The sequence below is a fragment of the Aspergillus brunneoviolaceus genome (assembly GCF_003184695.1).
Source record: "Aspergillus brunneoviolaceus CBS 621.78 unplaced genomic scaffold BO95scaffold_18, whole genome shotgun sequence".
Classification (NCBI taxonomy): Eukaryota; Fungi; Ascomycota; class Eurotiomycetes; order Eurotiales; family Aspergillaceae; genus Aspergillus; species Aspergillus brunneoviolaceus.
The window spans coordinates 410449-429347 of record NW_020290748.1 but is presented as its reverse complement, the minus strand read 5'-3'; the positions used below and the strand labels follow the sequence as shown (position 1 = coordinate 429347).

The 18899-nt window shown below is 55.1% G+C and overlaps 8 protein-coding genes across 8 annotated transcripts; 5 read left to right on the top strand and 3 right to left on the bottom strand.

Annotated features, from left to right (window-relative positions):
- Nucleotides 1–177: 177 nt before the first annotated feature.
- Nucleotides 178–2559, top strand: mirB (MFS siderochrome iron transporter MirB). Its single transcript, XM_025591554.1, has 4 exons — nucleotides 178–480; nucleotides 546–816; nucleotides 885–1227; nucleotides 1290–2559. Exons 1-4 carry the CDS (start codon nucleotides 212–214, stop codon nucleotides 2219–2221), a joined length of 1815 nt encoding a protein of 604 aa, XP_025444477.1. The 5' UTR covers nucleotides 178–211; the 3' UTR covers nucleotides 2222–2559.
- A 262-nt stretch (nucleotides 2560–2821) lies between these two features.
- On the top strand, nucleotides 2822–5069 carry BO95DRAFT_429992 (uncharacterized protein; the record flags this gene model as incomplete). The annotated part of the gene is made up of 3 exons (XM_025584923.1): nucleotides 2822–3363; nucleotides 3479–4036; nucleotides 4100–5069. 3 exons carry the CDS (start codon nucleotides 2822–2824, stop codon nucleotides 5067–5069), a joined length of 2070 nt encoding a protein of 689 aa, XP_025444476.1.
- A 1006-nt stretch (nucleotides 5070–6075) lies between these two features.
- Nucleotides 6076–7831, bottom strand: BO95DRAFT_512836 (uncharacterized protein). Its single transcript, XM_025591553.1, has 2 exons — nucleotides 7338–7831; nucleotides 6076–7281 (listed from the first exon to the last, which is right to left on the bottom strand). The coding sequence occupies exons 1-2, from the start codon at nucleotides 7806–7808 to the stop codon at nucleotides 6169–6171; spliced, it is 1584 nt and encodes a 527-aa protein (XP_025444475.1). The 5' UTR covers nucleotides 7809–7831; the 3' UTR covers nucleotides 6076–6168.
- A 1206-nt stretch (nucleotides 7832–9037) lies between these two features.
- BO95DRAFT_429989 (uncharacterized protein) lies at nucleotides 9038–10185 on the top strand (the record flags this gene model as incomplete). Its single annotated transcript, XM_025584922.1, has 2 exons — nucleotides 9038–9051; nucleotides 9102–10185. 2 exons carry the CDS (start codon nucleotides 9038–9040, stop codon nucleotides 10183–10185), a joined length of 1098 nt encoding a protein of 365 aa, XP_025444474.1.
- A 743-nt stretch (nucleotides 10186–10928) lies between these two features.
- Nucleotides 10929–12278, bottom strand: BO95DRAFT_491698 (uncharacterized protein; the record flags this gene model as incomplete). Its single annotated transcript, XM_025590658.1, has 1 exon — nucleotides 10929–12278. The coding sequence occupies one exon, from the start codon at nucleotides 12276–12278 to the stop codon at nucleotides 10929–10931; it is 1350 nt and encodes a 449-aa protein (XP_025444473.1).
- Nucleotides 12279–12669: 391 nt separating this feature from the next.
- On the bottom strand, nucleotides 12670–13962 carry BO95DRAFT_461699 (uncharacterized protein; the record flags this gene model as incomplete). Its single annotated transcript, XM_025588843.1, has 4 exons — nucleotides 12670–13027; nucleotides 13078–13193; nucleotides 13248–13376; nucleotides 13441–13962. 4 exons carry the CDS (start codon nucleotides 13960–13962, stop codon nucleotides 12670–12672), a joined length of 1125 nt encoding a protein of 374 aa, XP_025444472.1.
- Nucleotides 13963–14929: 967 nt separating this feature from the next.
- Nucleotides 14930–15989, top strand: BO95DRAFT_358104 (SDR family NAD(P)-dependent oxidoreductase; the record flags this gene model as incomplete). The annotated part of the gene is made up of 2 exons (XM_025582392.1): nucleotides 14930–15626; nucleotides 15781–15989. 2 exons carry the CDS (start codon nucleotides 14930–14932, stop codon nucleotides 15987–15989), a joined length of 906 nt encoding a protein of 301 aa, XP_025444471.1.
- A 595-nt stretch (nucleotides 15990–16584) lies between these two features.
- On the top strand, nucleotides 16585–17761 carry BO95DRAFT_461696 (uncharacterized protein; the record flags this gene model as incomplete). The annotated part of the gene is made up of 2 exons (XM_025588842.1): nucleotides 16585–17330; nucleotides 17380–17761. The coding sequence occupies 2 exons, from the start codon at nucleotides 16585–16587 to the stop codon at nucleotides 17759–17761; spliced, it is 1128 nt and encodes a 375-aa protein (XP_025444470.1).
- Nucleotides 17762–18899: the final 1138 nt, after the last annotated feature.

Sequence of the window (18899 nt, the reverse complement as noted above, 5' to 3'; positions counted from 1 at the left end):
TACTCTTTCTGAGTTGGGAATAGTCATCAACTTGTCGCCTCTTGCATGAGTCGAGTAGTGCTGGTGGCATTCCTTGACGCTAAAGCCTCTCCGAATCGGTTGTGCGTCTTCGGCTGGGTTAAATACTTGACCTATCCCTCTGTGGGTTCCATTCTGCTGATTCTTACTGCACGCGACCTCGACCCGGACAGTCCTTGCTTGTCTTTTTACAATGACGTTTCTGAATAGGTTTCAGCAGATTCGGGGTGGAACAAGGGCTGCACAGGTCGAGGATTCGATTTCAGATGAAGATCGCATTGCGACAATCCAGACGAATGTCGTGAGCAGCAAGGATGCTGGGCCCGCCCATCCCGGTGCACCCTCTGATGACCCCATCAAAGATGTAGAGAAGCCAAGCGAGGAGGCACAGTTTGGTGTCCAGAAGATCGAAGCTGTAACCATGGCTTGGTCCAAGGCGTCGTTGGCTACGGTGCTTATCCTGTACGCGATCGGCTATCGAGACTTTTCCGAGATAATTGTTTTCCAGCTGACACCTCTACTCACAGCATCTGGCTATTGACGCTCGTCAACGGCTTCAAATCCACGGTTGTCAGCACTTTGAACCCCTTCATCACGAGCTCCTTCCAGGCCCACTCGCTTTTGACCGTCATCACGATCGTCGCGGGGTCCATCACCTCCGCGATCTACATTCCTATGGCCAAGATGCTGGACGTCTGGGGACGCGCAGAAAGCTTCCTCCTCATGATGGCTCTCTGCATCCTCGGGTTGGTCCTTATGGCCGCCTCGCATAACCTTGCCACCTATTGCGCCGCTGAGGTAAGACGGTCTGCCCACCCAGTCGACCACGGTCGCAGAGATTCCTAACCGCTATATCAAACATTTAGGTGTTCTATACGATCGGTTTCGGAGGACTTAGCTACACATGGGACGTTCTCGCCGCAGATGTGACAAACCTCAGAAATCGAGGATTGGCATTCGCCTTTACGTCCTCTCCAGGCATAATCACTGCTTTCGCAGGATCCAAAGCTGGAGCGGGATTTTACGCCAACGTCAGCTGGCGATGGGGCGTCGGCTGCTGGGCCATTGTCTTCCCCTGTGTAGCGCTGCCACTGTACGCTGTCCTCGCGTGGAACCTGCGCAAGGCTCGCAAGGAGCAGATTGTGGTACGTGAGAAGAGCAACCGAACCTTTTCCGAAACGATCCGGTGGTGCATCACAGAGTTTGACTGTAAGTCCTCATGCTTATACCCTAGAGTTGACTTGCCTCGCTTCCTGCTGATCCACGCACAGTACCCGGGGTCTTCCTCCTCGCCGCCGGTGTCGTCATCTTCCTCCTCCCGTTCACCCTGGCCACTACGGCACCGAACGGCTGGAAGACAGGCTACATAATCGCGATGATCGTGGTGGGCTTCATGCTGCTGGTGTTCTTCTTCCTCTACCAGATCTACTGGGCGCCCGTGCCCTTCCTGAAGAACCGCTTTCTGCTCGACCGCACCGTCCTCGGCGCCGTGCTCCTGGACATGACCTACCAGGTCTCGTACTACTGCTACGCGAGCTACTTCTCCTCTTTTCTGATGGTCGTCTACAACCTGGACGTGGCCACGGCGGGCTACGTGACCAACACCTTCAGCGTGGTCTCGTTCGTGTTCCTGTTTATTGCGGGCTACCTGATCCGGCTGACAGGCCGCTTCAAGTGGATCCTGTGGTTCTGCGTGCCCCTCTACATCTTCGCCATGGGGCTGATGATCCACTTCCGCCAACCCAACGGATACATCGGGTACATCGTCATGTGCGAGGTCTTCTTTTCGGTGTCCGGCGGCATTTTCATTCTGTGTGTGCAGCTGGCCGTGCTCGGGGTCGTCGACCATCAGCACGTCGCCGCCGTGCTGGCCTTCCTGTACGTGGCCGGCGGGATTGGCGGGTCGATCGGCAGTGCCATCTCCGGCGCCATCTGGACCAACACTTTCGAGAAGGCCCTGAAGCGGTATCTCCCGGCATCCGCGCAGCCGGACCTTCTCACCATCTATGAGAGTCTGCCGGCGCAACTGGCGTATCCGGTGGGGAGCGAGGAGCGACTGGGCATCCAGAAGGCGTACGGGTACGCGCAGACGAGAATGCTGGCGGCGGCGACCGCGTTCATGGTCTTGGGGTTCGTCTGGGTGGGTATGATGAGGAATATCAACGTCAAGAACATGACGCAGACCAAGGGGAATGTTCTTTAGAAAAATGGCATTTCTTAAGGGGTGCTGAGAGCCGGTCGGTCACGTGACGAATGTACTCGTTCGTCCCATCAGTTTGATGCAAGGGCAGTGTTTGGCGGGTGTTCCTTCTCTGAGCTACCGTGATCGGTGTAACATGCCCGAATTGCGTAGGGGCGATGAGAAGCTGGAAACTTGGTTAAGGTACTGTGCTGCCAGTTCGTGGTGGATTGATTGTAACTTGATCATTGGGTTGGATCTTGGATGGGCACGCAAGGCTGTGAGATGCAGCTGCAAGCCCTAATCGGAAGGGAGTTGGCAACTAAACCAAGCGCAAAAGATGCTATAGGCTGGATGTGGCCCCTCATTAGCTTGGCAGTCGTATTTTGCTGCCACGCTCATTATAATTCGCTGATAATTTTCGGACTGCGTGCGGAGTACGATGTACTTAAGCAGGATTGTCATCCCACCTGAGGCTCAGATCTGCCTCGACCCCGCCACAGCCACACTGCCTGTCTGTCAGCCTTCTCCATCACCGCCAGGCTAGTTTTCTATATGAAGCCACGGAAGCACCATCGCACATTCCACCCTCAACATGCATCACCCTAAACTCCTCCCCTTACTATGGACGGAGCCAGCGCCGTGCTCGCCTTCGCCCAGCTCGGCCTCAGCCTCGCGACCACCCTGAACACCTACATCGCCGACGTGCGTCACGGCCGCGACGACATCGCCAACCTCGCCAACGAGATCGAGGCGACCGTCTCGCACGCCCAGGAACTCGACCGCATCATCCAGGAAAACAAAACCACAGCGCGCTGGAGCGCCCACGGGCTGTTTTTGGCCAAGAAATGTCTTCAGGATTGCCAGGATGTGATCCAGCGGCTATCGAGGCTGCTCCGCCGCTCAGGAGGTGGGGGCACGATGCCCGCGGCGGCGGCGGGGGATAGATCCGTTCTTCCTGGCACAACCACCACCACCACCAGGTCGGCGAGCGACACAACGAGCGACAGTCGGACGCTAGTTTCGCGCACGGAAATTGATGTGTCACTTTTTGGTCGCCTCTCGTGGCCGCTGTTCAAGCCTCAGCTGCAGTTTCTGAAGCAGGAGCTGCAGAAGATTAAGATCGAGATGCTGCTGGCGCTGAGTACTTACCAGGCTAGTTCGACGTGGGTTGCCCTGGGACTCTCCTCCTTTTTCTTGTCCTCTCATTTTATCTTTCAAAATAAGTTGCGTGTTTGTATATTGTTGAAACCTTACGTGCTCATGTTGGTTGGACTGCAGGTCAAAAGAAGAAGATCGGAAGGCGATTGTCGAGCGCATCATCGCGCTGTGGCGCTCGCGCACCGTCGCCCGTCGTGAGCTCGTCCTCTGTGGTCGCAGACTCGACCGAGCGACCCGGCCTGGTTACGGTGATGTTCCCGGACAGAATGATCGATTCACTACCTATATGAGTGAAGAACGTGGTGAGGAATCAGCGCACGAGTTGCCAAGGACCAGAGGCATCTCGCCCGAAAGCCTCGACCGCGCGTATGCTCGCCACCGCGGCCGGCGTCCGACACGAGACGCGCCTGATGATCTCGAGAAAGAGCGCCCGTACATGTCTGGCGATGAAGCCTTTGAGGGAGGCAGATTCGAGCACCCTCGCGATGTCAGCACCACGCAATATGGGCCGCCATACGCTCCGGAACCCGAGGACTTGGGGAGGAGGAACCCCGTCAAGCAAGCGATCGACTATGCCCTGAAGTTTGTGCTGGCGCCGGAGGACGATTCTCGAGCGTCGAAGCAGAGGATCTCGTCGCTGTGGAGCAGATACAAAGGCGATCCTGTGGCATTGAGACAGTATGTAGCAGCCGGATATTATCCATGCATATGAGACCCACCTACTTACCTCTGCACTCACAGACTCTTAAGGATGGTCAACACCATCCCAGCAACGCAACGCAACCCCACAATCCCACTCATCCTACAAGACTCCACCACTGCAGACGGCCTCGCCTTCACCTGGTCTCTCCTCATCACCAAGACCCCAGTCTCCTATACCGTCCACCCAGTCGACTACCCCCTCCCACAGCTCACCAAGCGCCTTGCCCGCGAAGAACAAAAGTCCGCCCCATCCGGCGCCCTAAACCTCGAAGCGTACGCAGCGCTGACCATCCTCCCGCCGGGATATCGAGACCTGATCACCAACTGGCTCATTCCCGACCCCTCCTCGCGCCACCACTGGATGCTCCTCGTCGTGGACCCGGTGTACCCACCCCCACCCCCGAAGGACAGAAAAGCCACCTGGCGCGACCGCCTCCGACTCTCGCGCCCAGACCCACCCCAAGACCACCCCCGCGAACCGGCAAGTGTGCTCGCCGTTTTCAAACGCTGCACGCAAGCGTATGCCCGCGGTAGCTCCCGCGCCGAGTTCAGCCCCTCCACCAAGAGATTGCTGGGCACAGTCACCCCCGCCGTGGCGGGCGCACTGATCGCGGCGCTGCGGGAGCGCGCGCGGGACCGTCGTCGCCCGGGTCGGGAATCCAGATCGCCTTCGCGCAGCCCTTCGCGGCCGCGGTCCAGATCTCGTTCACGGGTCTACGAGCGTGAGTCGTACCCGGCGGCCGGGGATGGGCCAAGTGCCCGGACGCGATACCGGTACCGGCCGCGCGAGCGCAGCTATGAGCGTGAGGCACGGCCTATGCGCGCTGAGGATCCGCGGGCGGGCCCGGTGCCCGAGCCGCGGGTGTACGCGGAGGAGGTGTCAGACTCCGAGGGAGAGGTGAGCGGGGGCGAGGGGGGCTCGCATGCGGAGCTGGCGGATCGGATCATGACGCGGTATACGGGGCGTGTGGTGGCGCGAGAGGGGAAAAGGCAGGATGGGGGAGGGTGAGGTGGTGATGACTGATGTGATGGATCCTGTATGATGTTAGGGCCGGCAACAATCCGTGGAGGGACAGTGTATTCCCCCCGCCTAATTATTTCTTTTTATTAGTTTGGCTCGGATTGAAGAATTTCGGCTATGAGTTGTAGCTCTGTGGAGTTGTCGGTCCAGCCCCGGATGTCCGTTCACAAGTCCGGCTTGATCTTCGCGCTTGATTCATTGGGCGTTTCAGGAGGAGTCAATTGTCCACTGGCTTGGGGTCAAGGCCGCTAGGTTTCGGGTCTTCGTGAGGTACTCCGTCTTTCGTGAATACGTTACAACAGTCACTTGGCAACAGCAAGACATAGTTACCCCTGGTCTGTCCGACCGGCATCGACTCTCCTCTCCTGGGAAAGAATGTGTCACACATACGAGCGCACGAGCCGCTGCGTAGATAACGTGTCCGCCATTCAGTGGGATTGGGAAACCTCGTTCTAACTGCTTCCGCCTATGAACGGAGTCATGAGTGACGCTAATGCGGCTCGAGTTTGATTGATCTCATATATAAACACTGAATTCTCCCGCACCACTAAGCGGTTGGAGTCCAGAAGTTCATCTTCTGTCGAGTCGAGCGGGGAAAGTCCCCCGAGCTCCGAGACTGGGTGAATCGCACCTTGTCTGGTACGCATTGAACCCCTTCCCCGGGCGCACAGACAAATAAGTAGCATGTGCCAACCAATGGATATCTTGTCACCCAGTTCAAAAACACTCTCGCGGTTGTGATCTTGGAGAAGCGAAACGAGGACGGAAACTCCACCGTACGCTGAATGCCAGACTCGAGAATGCCGGCTGAATATAACGAGGCACGACAAAAACAGGAGGTTGAAGGGGGAGACGCCGAAACAGCGGCCAGAAAGGCAGTGGCCAGAGCTGCTGCCGAGAGGCAGGCACGAGAGGACACGGCGGCAGTTACGAGGGGTCTCACGGACCAGACAACGAGCAACAACTATCTTCCTCGGGCCTTGATGCCCAGAGACGACGCAGGAAGGGATGAGACAGTTTCGCAGGGACTATTATAGTTATGGTTTCGGTCCTGGCTCTGAGGAATGCTTGATACTATGTCTTAATGTCATTTGTCGTCAGTTACATCTTGAAAGCGCAGGCGCAGCTCATTCTCATATCTCTCCTTGGCTTTCAACTTCTCTCCAATGAGAGCCTTTGTATCCACTGACCAGTACTCAGATACTATGCTCGAGAAGCCAGTGGGATCAGCGCTCTGAGATGCTGAAAATCTGGGCTGAATATGGTCTCTGAAAATATTGAATAGACCTTTAGCACTATCCAAGGCATGGAAGTACCAGAAATTTCCAACTCCCCACCCTCGTCTCATGGCGTTTGTCCGGTAGGCGGAGACATTGAAGAGAGGCGGATAACGCTTTTCTTCCTCCTGAAATATGTCCACGAATTTGCCGTGGGCCTCGCTGAATGTGTCGAGATGTTCCCCGAGAATGTCGTCAACGTGCCGGCCGGTCAGCCAGTACGGGGGACGTAAAGTCTCCACTGGCAGAGAGCACGTCCACTCCAGGTCGATCAGGTATCTGATGTGCCAGTCCTTGTCGACAAAGATGTTGCTTTGATGGAGGTCGGTGAGCCGGTAGAAGAAAGGCCCGTGGGATAGTTGTCGGTCGGTGAAGTGCGGAAGAAGCGCCCGCATCATGGTCAAATTCGCCATTTGGGCGCGTCCGTCGTCCTCATCATGCATCGAGTTCGGCTGATGTCGTAGACGGCTGTCGTGGCAGGATAGAATATCATGGTAGTAGGAATCAGCGGAACTATAAGTCAAGTTGCGGCCGATATTGGTTGAAATCCCAGCGTTCTCCAACTGATGCAGGCGAAGGGTGAGCGGACGGTTGGTCAGTTGCGGGACACCGTTTGTGTCGATCGTCCAAGAGCCGATACGGGGTAGTGGGAGTTGGCTCAAAGACAACATTATGCGGGATAAGTCCCGGTAGAGATTGGTTGTTTTGTCGCCAGCGTGTGGAAGTTCGCTCCAGGTTTCCGATAGCATTCGAACTCCTGGCTCGTCGATGTAGTCCATGACGAGGTAGCCGTGGTCTAGTATGTGTTGTCGACGGTGGCTGATATATGGGCAGGGCAAAGGACGGCCCAACAGCCACGACACGCATCGCTTGGCGTACCAGAAAATTCTCGCCATGAGAGACATGTGTTTGGGTATACTGAACTGCGTAGGATACCTTATTAGCCTCTCCATTAAGCTGAAATGCATGGCTTGCCTACAGTCTGACCACCAGGGAACCCAAACCCCCACAGCCGAGGAATCGGGATGTCAAGCTGCTGCTGACCTATCCAGATAAAGGTAGCGGCCTCACAGCGGAGCTTCTCATCCACATTGCCTGGATTTAAAGCCTCGCCTACTTTGTACGGTAGAGGGAATCGGATCATCACGCGTTTGGGCGACTGCATGGTCCGACTTTCGATCCGAACCGGGATGCAGACGTTGAAACTGCCGTGGATCCACTCCTTGACCTCTTCCACGAAGCACTGCTCCCATCGACTTGATTGTAGATGGTCCGCGACGAGCATTGCGATATATTGGCGGCGGCTGTATAGAGATACGAAGAACTCTATTCGGGACTTGGGGAAGGATAGCTCGAGCAGCATATCCTCTTCCTGGTCCAAGGCTTCCTCTAACGTTATCGATCCCCGAAGGAGTGGAGGACTGCGGATCGAGTAGTCATCACGTTGCATCAGGGTCCGATGTTTACATGTGGAGTGGCAGGCAGGGGCGTGTTGAAGATAGCGATTCGTTTCAGGGGCTGCGATCGCAGGGAAGTCCCGGGTCACCTGACTATGTATGCAAGCTGCACGTGATCAGGTGCACAACAAAGACCACAACACCTGTCTCATTTACGGATTTGTGCTTAGTCTATTGTACAGGGCAATTGAGGGTCCCGAGTAGCCTCTAGGTGTATGCATTAGTTAGATTTTCCATAGGTAGCCGAACTCCGAGGCCCGGGACCCGACAATGCCAATTCTTTCCAGTATGCGTCTAGGGCTGTAGCTTTGGATTTCCAGACTATCAACTTTGAGACTCCACAATTTACATATCGAGGCCGATGGTGATCATCATGCAATATCTATAGTGTGAGTCTTGTAAGTATACTGGCAACTTGACGATTCTGTCAATGCTTCCATGCTTCCATACTCATTGTGAAGCCTAATGGCTGGGCTGTGGTTGACTTGACAATCGAAGACTTGGTAAATCTGGAGACCAAGGCATTGAACCATATCTGCAATCTGGCTCTAGGCTGGCGGTTAGGGCTATAGCTGCGTGGTCGAGCGTGATCCGGGCAAGTCACAGGAACAACGGACCTACGTCTAGATGCGATCTAGCATGCGGTTCTTCGATTTTCAAAAATACGAACATTGCTACATAGACACTCAGCTAACAGCTTATCTAAAGCTCTGATAGTAACTGGCATAGTTCTATATCCAAGCCCGAGCCAGCCAAGAAGCTAGAACGGCCAGCATGATGCACCGGCAGATCGTGTTTACGGCTAAGCCTTCTGAACTTTGTTCGGTGGGGAAGCAATTGACCCTTGCTAGACCTCTCTTTCCCAGCGCGCATGCCTCCTACACCCTGCTTGCCGTGATAGGATACGGAAAACAGACAAGGAAGGGACGCCCCTCGGGCAAGTAAGCATAGGTGAAGAAGGAACTGCTTGAAGTTTTGAACACCAACCAAGGCAGAAACTGGTGTAGTCCTTTCCTTCCTGCTCTGAAGCATTACTTCCCCTCCTGCGCTTTCCATGTTGGAATACACGATGGAGATGGTTTACTTCGCCGGCGCTCTGCTCAGCTTTGCGTTCTCTCTCTTCCTTTCTCTCCCCATGTTTCGAGCATTGTCTGTTAGTAGACAGTTTTTATCGACCCACTAATACCTCTTTTCATCCACCTGCACGCCTGTTGGAGCAAAGATGTCAGATGAGGAGTAAGTCTTCCTAGTAGCCCTCGTGGGACGCCTTGCTGACCCGTGCTCAGGATGAATAAAGGTAAACCCCCATCCCCCGATGCTCCGGGTGACCACTCTTCGTCCAACTTCATCTCTTGGTGGGGTACAGGGGATCTGGGTTGGCTTCTGGGAACAGGAGGCAACGCGGCGAGCTTGGATCGCATTCAGGAGTTGAAGAGACAAACGCTCCTCCTCACCCACGGAGACTACGCGGGCCGGTTGTGGAACTGCCTAGTGGAGGTATCCAAACGCCGGGACATGCGCCGCCTTCCCTACAGGGTCGCCCAATTCCGCGATAAGCTCATTCAGGAATCCTCGGATCCCTCCGGAAGACAACCCCACATCGAACAACTAGAGGAGTGTGTCCGACACCTCCAACGACAGTCGTTCGATGTCGACCTAGGAATGGCCAAGCTGGCAATTCTGGTATACAGTAGACGGAACGAAGTCTGTCATGCAGCGGTAGGGAAGCCGGATGTTTCGAAGGACCTCGCCAAGCTGTGGCAGGTTATCGATCATGACAAGGAACATCTTCCCGAGGCCCTGCCAGACGATCAGCTCCTCTACCATACCACCTGGCAACGGATTCTCACCTTCTACGGCTCCTCGCAAAGTTGGATCAATCTCAAACCTGGTACTCGGTTTGCACGTCCTTTGCCCGAGCCCGACTTCAGACTCCGACCGGATAAGGCAAGCCGCGTGCGAGCCTTCGACAACAGAGAATGCGGAGATCGAGTCGACGCGGTCTTCCAGACATTCAAGGAGCGGATCCCGGTCACCTCTCGTCCTGTTTCCAGCCAAACGCGGGCGAGGCACAGTGTGTCAGATCCAACTCCCTACATCCTCCCCAGGAAAAGGCGTGCCTCTGGATCGCCGGACTCCGAAGGAGGTGGCCTAGGAAGCACCGCCGCCGAGAGACTCCCCACCGTGGCCTTTGGAAACGATGTGGATACTCGTCAATTTCAAGCTTTCTACGAGGATCTCCGCACTCTGTATGACAAGGATCCGGAAAGGGGCCGCAAGGCTCTTGAGGGGGCACGGAGAGTGGTCACCCGTGAGATTGCTAACCATGACGACCCCAGGCCAGCGAAGAGGAGGAAGGGGAGGGAGTAGGGGACTAGGCCACTGATAGAGAGGATGATCATGGTTGGACAAAGGTTTCCGGTTCCGGTGTAATGATGCACGCACCTTCGGGGCGGTAAGTCATATCCTGTCCCCATGTGACTCACTCTACCAGCGGCCACTGCAACGAGTTAGGTATTGCCTTGTTTCATTCAGCCTTGTGAACAGATGCTGATTTTGATTCTGCCCTCTAGGGTCCCCAGCGATGAGCTTGCACCTTACCGTGGTGCTGGGGTTCAGTACTCCTCCGGCAACGGAGGAGGAAGCCAAGTCAAGCTCCCTTTGTATATATGTACAGCCTTTTCTCGTATCTTGTAGTGAGAGCGGGGCTTTACTTCTTTTCCTCAGTTACGTTCTTCTAGCCCTGTCGTTTCTTCGAGTAGATTATCCAGATGAATTGATGGTACTTGAATACTGCCTACTAAGCCATGCAAGGCTTGATCGCTCATGGTCATGCGACGGTAGTGCCTTCCTTATCGCAAAGCCTGACCCCTGTGACCCTGCACTGAACCCCTTGCCATAACCCCGCATGTCATCCAGCATTATGTGTGGCCGAAGGGTTTCACAAAAGTGAAACAGCCTTAAAGGTGCCACCAAGCCAAAGATAAAACCGTATTATGTAGATGTGATTATGGTAGTGTGAGTAATGTAACTGGTGAAGAGCAAGATCGCTTCTATAAAAGCCCCACCTTGTATGACAAAAACGTAGCATTGAGTACATAGTCCATCTTATGCTAAAGCACAAGCTCGGGGTCTGAGTAGTCCCCTTCGTCATCTGAGTCTTCCCAAGCCTCCCTGAAGTCAAATCGACTCAAACGCTCGCAGCCCTTCTCACAGCCTGACTGGAAGCCCATGTGGCGGCAATCGGTGCACCACTCGCGCTCAAAGAACCGGAAACGCATGATACTTTGTTGCCCCCAGTTCCGATGCAGGTAGCTCCACATCCAGAAATGGTATTCCCCGTTTCTTTCAATGTCACCTCTGTTTTTCCACCCATGACCTGGGCTGCTAGGGATAGCCTGCCAGTACCCGAGGACAGTCTCCGGGCTCAGAGGGGGCATCCCTCGCGGATATCGCCGACGCCATTCGTCCCACGGCCACTTCGGCGATTGCCAGTCCGCTTCGTGACAGATGTTCCAGTGATGCCAGTCGCGGATGCAGAATTTCTCCAGGCCGGGGTCGTGGAGTTTGATGGCCCGGGGGCAATTGCGCAGAGTTGCGAAAAAGTCCCGGTAGACCGGATCTTGTGGGAAGAGTACGGGGCGCCAACAGTGGGCCCGGCATAGGCGAAGCTGGGCCGCGGTGTACCCGGGGAGAAGGTCCAACTGAGTGTTCAGGAAGAACTGCATATCGCGGATCGTACCGTCGAGATCGTCAAAGAGGCGGACCACGTCGCGGTAGTGCGGGTCCCGGCTGAGGGGGCCATCGTTGTAGGTCTCGTATCCGTTGTTGAGGATGAAATCGCGACCGTAGTTTATGAAGCCCCAGTCAATCGCACGATCCATGCGACGGGATGAGGGGACTAGTCGGAGGCTTTTGACATTGCACAGCCGACAAAACGGGAGAAAGACGACGTTGTGGTCGGGTTGGCGGGTCCCAGGATATGGGATGCTCTCCACTGCGCGACCGGCGTCCTGCCAATCGCTTCCCTTATGCTCCTTGAGGTCAATGGTGATCGACTTTATTGTCGCGGCTTCGAGAAAGCTTGTGAAATTCCGGATATTGTTCCATAGAAGGATGATCTGCCCGGGGTCGTGCGGATCCGGTGCGTAGATGTGAATTTGGAGATTGGTCTTGTGGTACGGGAGTCGAGAGAAGCGATCGCGGATGGCAGGGGTGGAGTAGGGTATTTCCCAGTGCAATCGCAGTGCCTTGCAGCGAATCTCAAGCCGAGAGCTATGCCATGATGGTGTCAGTTCGATGTCAAGGGTGTCATAGAGGCGGCCAGTGATCTCTTCGCAGATCGCGCGAGAGCAGCACAAAATGCTCACGGATGGTGTCGGCTTCCAAAATAGTCTTTCGTAAGTCTCCAGTCGAAGCTCCAGGGGCAACACGCCCAGCTGTCCGAAGGGAGATGGCGGCATGCTTTGTAGCGGAGTAAGGACTCGAAAGAAACGACAGCAGTTGTATGGGCGCCTCTGCGCCGTTGACTTAAACAGAGATAGCTTGTAGATACTGAGAAATAGGAGGGAACAAGTGGCACTTGGCACTTGGTCTCTCGAGATGAAGTTGCCTCGCGTAGTTGAAAAGAGATGATCTGCTGAAGTGCTGAAGGGCTGAACAGCAAAGGTTGTGACGAGTGAGTGCGAAGCATTGATGTTGAGAGAAAAAAGCTAAAGAAAAGCGAGAAGGGACAGTGAGGTGCCGCTGACTCATTCGCGCAGTCGTCCTGCGGGTTTGAATTCCGGCTGCGCAACATACTATTAGGTAGTGACATGGTGACATGGCAGTTACCCAACATCGCGATCATAGACACTATCCCACCAGTGAAGCAGCAAGCATGACCAGCCCGCCCAGCCCATCCATACCGGAACACCAATCCTCCCATGTCGCAGCTTCCCTGGCACTAGCTGGCCTCTGCAGAGCCACTGTATCTTGGCAATAGACCTCGTTCACACTGAGCTGCACAAGCTCGCCATTGGCCGCCATGCCATACTCCTTCCTAAACGCAGGTCCCCTTCCAACCTCAGCCTTCCAGGCAAGCTCGTCGCCCGCTTCCCACAGCTGTCTTCTTGCCGGAAGGGGCGATAGAACGAGATCTGTGGGACGTTTGCACATGGCGGCTGGATCGAAGTACACCAGCATGCCCACGACCTGGTAGATCACGCATAGCCTTGGCGAAGATCAATATTTGCCTTCTACTCCAGGTAGGGATCCACAAACCTTCGCCTGGATTCGTCAAAGAGCCAGTCGTTCCATGACACACAAGCGTGGTCGCTCCTACCCTCTCCTTCGGTGCTGGTGGCAAAGCTGATTTCGCCGACCTGTCTGGCAATTACCTGCTCTGAGCATTAGAGCTCAACCATGGACAATGAACCATTGGTAAGGCCTACCGTCACGGCCGAGAGCAACAAAAAATCGACGTTATTGTGCTCTGTCTCGCCCTCTTCGAGTCTCATGATGATATAAATGGATAGAGCCTGCATCGCGGCAAGTAGTTCCCATTTGTTCAGCTTCGCGTGCTTCATGCTTCAGTCAGTGACTCTTCCGTCTCATAACGGAAGAATTGATCTGCAAACAGCGTACCTCCGCATACAGTCGCTCACATTCCCAATGAACGTTCTTCCAAAATAACTTGCGATTGCCTCTCACCGGTCCGCTGGTCATATGCATGAGACTAATGCAGTTGGTCAACGGCTCCATGTCCTCGTTCTTGGCATCTAAACGGATCAGGTGGGGATGAATGAAGGGGGGGAGGTTGCTGTCACGTAGCATCATCGGGGGGTAAGACCTCAGGGTGTGTAAAATCAGATTCGCGGACCTCTGGGCTCCCACATTCAGTCTCGGACGCTGCAACAGCGAGCGGATGTTCTGAGCTGGGGCCATGGGAACCGACAAACTTGGCGTGAGCTGCTTCTGTTCCATCGGAACTCTCGAACCAACAGCCTCTGGCAGAGACTCTGGGGACGGGTATTGACCGGTCTCGGTGCATATTATAGGCTCGAAAATATTGTTGGGGCCTGGTGTTGCGTGACCGGCTCCAAGCAGAATTTGGTCGAGAAACCCGAGGTCCAGGCTCGATCCCGCGAGCCCAGTTTCCGCATACATCGCTACATCATCGCTAGTTTCAAATACGCAGTCTGCGTTAACAGTCTGATTGGACACATCAGGTGTGATCGACTGGCTGGTCCATGCATCGGCCTGTTTATTTCTGCGTCGTGCGTCTCGAGGAGTCCTAGCTGGATACTCGCACTCAATTGCCGTCATCACGCAACGGGAGCATCTCGGATGCTGCTGATCGCAACGCGCCTTTCTCTTCGCACAGGCCATGCAAGAGCGCGACCGCGGTGAATTTTCGTTCTTCCGTGACCGACAGTAATACCCATGCCTCTTGAGCGTAGACTCTGCAGGGTCCTAGTGTCAGGCAGACGTGCGGTACATAGTTTCGGGACGGACACTTACCCTTGTCGAAGGGCTTGTTGCAGCGCCCGCATCGTAATGGAGTAGGAGCCAAGCTCGGTCTCTGCATTTTTTTTTTTGATTTCAATTTGCACCGCATGAGATACTGAATCCGATGGGCGGAGCCTATCTAAGTATCTTGACACTTGTTGCATTTGTCAGCGATCTTGGTAAGCGGTAATCCTGCAACGGAGTTAGGGCTAACTGCTGAGCTGGAGCCAGGCGGGACCTGCCTGATTAGGAAAGGACTGTCGGGCGGAACATTTTGTCAACCTCAGGCGCCAAGGCGGAACACCTCGGTATGCTTCACCCTCCAACCCAATCAGATGCCCTCTATCCGATCGTGGAGTCCTGAGGCTACCGAATCAAGACGCGATACTCGTGATGAAGTTAGACGAGACACTTCGTTTCTTATCTCGGAGAGGCAATTTTGTCAATACTTACTAGTACTGTCAATTTTGTAGTCATGCCTAACAAACGCACTCGAGATGAAAGATATATAAAGACTGGGTTTTCAGCATTTAGTAGTTCTATGATCACGTATCAGCATCAACGTGCAGTACTTGTCATCGGTCTTTCTGCTCCACCTCGTCTTTCTTTTGGTTTGACATCTACAATGGCACCCTTCCCCTCCCCAACCGCCGTGTGGCACGACAAAGCCTACCCGGAGATCTCTCCCTCGCGCCCCGAGCTTTCCGCGCACGGGAAAACCATTCTCATCACCGGCGGAGGCACCGGCATCGGGGCCGAGACCGCCCGCAGCTTTGCTCAAGCTGGCGCCGCCCGCATCGCTCTCCTCGGCCGCCGTGAGCAGCTTTTGCTGGACACCAAGGCCTCGATCCAGCGTGACTTTCCGGCTGTCGAGGTCTTCACAGCCTCCACGGACGTCACCCGCCAGAGCGAGGTCGACGCCGCCTTCAGTCAGTTTCTCAGTCCTGGAGGGCAGATCCATGTCCTGGTGAGCAACGCGGGGATGGTCGGCCCCATGGTGGCCGTGGCCGATGCCCCCGGCGAACAGGCCCTAGACGCCATCCAACAGAACCTGCACGGCGCGTGGTGGGTGGCGCAGGCGTTCTTACGCTGCGCAGCGCCCGGTGCCGTCGTCATCGAGACCTCCTCCGGCGCGGCCCACGTGAACCTCTGGCCTGGGTTAGCCCCGTACAGCGTCGCCAAGATGGCGGTGTTCCGGTTGTGGGATGCGGTCGGGTTCGAGAATCCAGGGTTGCGCGTATATCATGTGCAGCCCGGGGTCGTGGACACGGCGTTGAGCCGCGAGGCGGGGGGCATCGAGACACTCGGATTTGAGGATAATGGTATGTTCCTGCTTTTTCTTTCTTTCCCTCTTTTGTTCATTTTCAATTTTCTCTTTGTTCCACCTTTATTTCTCTTCGTCGACCACAAGATGAGAAACTCCGGCTCAAGAAGAAAGGACGGCCGGCTGACTTGGTAATTCTCTTCCGCCTACAGTGGATCTACCTGCGAGCTTCTACGTCTGGCTGGCCAGCTCCGAGGCGCAGTTTCTGCAGGGCAAGTACTTGTGGGCCAATTGGGATGTGAGCGAGCTCAAGCGGAATGCGGAGGAGATTCGCTCTACCTCGCGACTGGGCATTCAGCTGGGCGGGTGGCCGTTCGCAGATGATAGCTGGAGGCTTAATTGGGAGTCTGAGAATGTGTAAGGGTGCACCCCGGCCCCGGCCCTGGATGGCCACCTGGCAGTCCCAGGTGGGCAGCCAGGCTGAGGGCTCACTGCGGGGCTCCTAGGACTCTGCGGCAACCAACCCTCCCATCCCGCTTGCTGGAACCGGAAATTTCGCTTGTTATCCATTATTTTGCCCTGGCAGTTCTGTCTGAAGATTCTTCGTTGTGGGTAGGACGCGGAATTTCCTCTCTTCACTCTGGCCTCTCTTGCCTCGTAAATGCACCGCATGCTGGTGTGCATGGCTTCAGGGCTTAGCAGGGTTGTGGAGGCACCCTGCCTGTTGTCATTGGCGTCCGATTCCCTACTATCTATGCCTCCTATAGACAGCACAGTAATACCGAGAAAATACCCAGTGTTGGATTGTGATAAGATAGGCACTTTCGCTCCCGCTCTCCCTCCGTCGTTTAGAAAGCCTGGGACTGGGTGTCCGTTTCCAAGGAACGGCAGAATGAGCAAGCAAGCCTCGCCCTATATAAATGAGGTATGAAGCTCGTAGAGGGACTGCATGTCCAGACCATTGGAAGGTCAGTGTCACTCAAAACCACACCTCGTGTCCACGCAAATGTATATCAATGAAGTCATTACAAGACTGGTTGAACAACGTGCAGACGTTAATGTGTGTGCAGGTGGAGGGCTTAGAGGAATTAGTCGAGGAACTATGCCTGGAGTGCGCTCATCCAAATAAAAGCCATCGACTAGAACGCTTGCGGCACTTTCAAACGGATTTACGGGGCTTTGTGGGGGAGTGGGATTGGCTGGCTGACAATGTGTTGGCGCGCTACTTTCATAGTCCGTGGTCGCGACGTGAATGGGACCAACTGCGTGAGGACTTGAAGTTTATAAGGCAGTCTTTGGTTCAGGAGCTTACTGACTCGGTTCGGAACAGGCTCTACGCCCATTTTAATCGGTTCCGGGACGTGTTACGCGCTCGCGGCCGCTCAAAGCGCTTCAACGACATGCTGCAGGAACGCCTTGCCGGGTCATACCAGAGGGCCGCCAATTTGCGTCTCCCGGAAGACAACCGCGTCCAGCTCATGTGGTTCCTTCACGCAGCCTGTGAGGCTCGATACCCACGGGCCGACCCCAGGCTCCGGGTGCAGATCAGCAACCTCATCTGGCGGCGTCGCAGAGTCATTACGCGTCAATCAAGCCATCTTCCGCCCGCGACGGTCGACTTCACTCGCACCACTGAGTTTCCTCCGATCCCCGGGATCTTCATTCGGTGTCCTTACTGTGAGCACCGATTTCTATCCCGCGATCTCAGTCATTCGAAGTGGAGATGCCACCTGATGGACGACCTGCGGCCCTATCTCTGCATGTGGGCGCTGTGTCCACACACTTTCAGCTCCATTGACGCTTGGCTCAAGCCATCTCAAGGACGCCGATGCCCACCCTGCGAAGCTTCTGCCTTCATTCTTGAATGAATGCCCCTTCTGTGATGTTCCTTGCGCCGATTCCCAGTGGTCCTCGGTGGAGAAGCTGCTGAGACATATTGCAGAACGTCATCTGGAGGAACTTTTTCTGTTGGCACTTCCGGGGGGGCCGACGGATCTGTTCTCGAATGTCTTTCTGAGAGAAGGGAAGATTAGCCTGGGGCCTTACGAGGCTCCCGAGGTTCCTGAGGCTTATGAGGCTTATTATAGGCCTTTCGGGAGCCCAGAGGATGATGAAGTCGAAGAGAGTGTTGATACAGAGGAAGACGACGGCCTGACCTCTGAGGGAGTCCGCTCTTCCCGCTCCTTAATTTAGCGAAGCCTCGTGTTGGCTCTAACTACTCCGTCTCTCTTTCGAAGTGCCGGTAGAATGCACCTAGACGTTTTGTGCCCTATGTCGGGAGACAAAGCGAGGGTTGGGGAGAGCTGACACGCCGAGCTCTATTTCTTTACGATAAATCATTATTCACTCTAGTGAGATTTACTACCATTGCAGCTACCATTGCAGCGCTTTACACTCCCAAGACCTGAAAGTCATGTGTGGAGCTGGTTGGTTCCCTTGCCGGATAGCGGGACAAAAAGCCCGTGAACCTGTCCCGGTCCTCCAAACGTTCTCCGCTCCGACATAGCGAAGTACTCATTGACACAGTGGAGCGGCCCCAGAAAACCACCCCAAGCATAGAAACATGATTACAGGCAAAGGGAAGGACGGGAGGGGAGTCTGTCTCCCTAATGCCATCAACCGTGGGGATGAGCGGTCCCTTGGTGTACCCCTCCCGTCTCTACCGTTTGTACCCCCGCGGCCGCCGGCCTCTTGAACAGAGAACTGCATTTGGCCCTCACCCTTCCCGCTTTGTGACCTCCACAATAGCGGCGACCAAATGCCTTCGATGGTCTTTCAGGCTTGCAACGGCTATCGGACTCCTGCCTTTACTTTCGGTCATCCCTTTGATCTTACACAGCACGTCGCCATCAGACCCCATCAGCTGAATCAGCGGCCCCTTTCCCCGTGCGATCCCTTCTGCGAGAACCAGGACCCTCTGGAAGAGACCACATCAAACCCAATAACGTCAGCATCCCTTCTCCGTGACCCATACGAACTCCGCTCATCGACTAGGTGTGAACTGCTGTGCCGTGCCCTTCGAACTCACACGGCTGTGCTTTGCAGTTAGCCTCGCGTATTGGAGGGACGGGGATTGCGAAATATGACTGCGGTCGAACTACATTCTTCAACGGCCACACATCCGACCGACCTCAGCCCAACCCTACACCTCCTCCGAGAAAGTGCAGGGTCACACTCACTGGGACGGGCTCTCCGACCGACACTTTTCTCCTTCTTTTGTAACCTACGTAGGTCAGTCGTTCAATAACGAACCTTATTGAGGCCCCTTTCATGGCAGATCCCTTGCACGAGAAGGCATTTCCTTTTTTCATTTTGTACTTCCATCGCCACT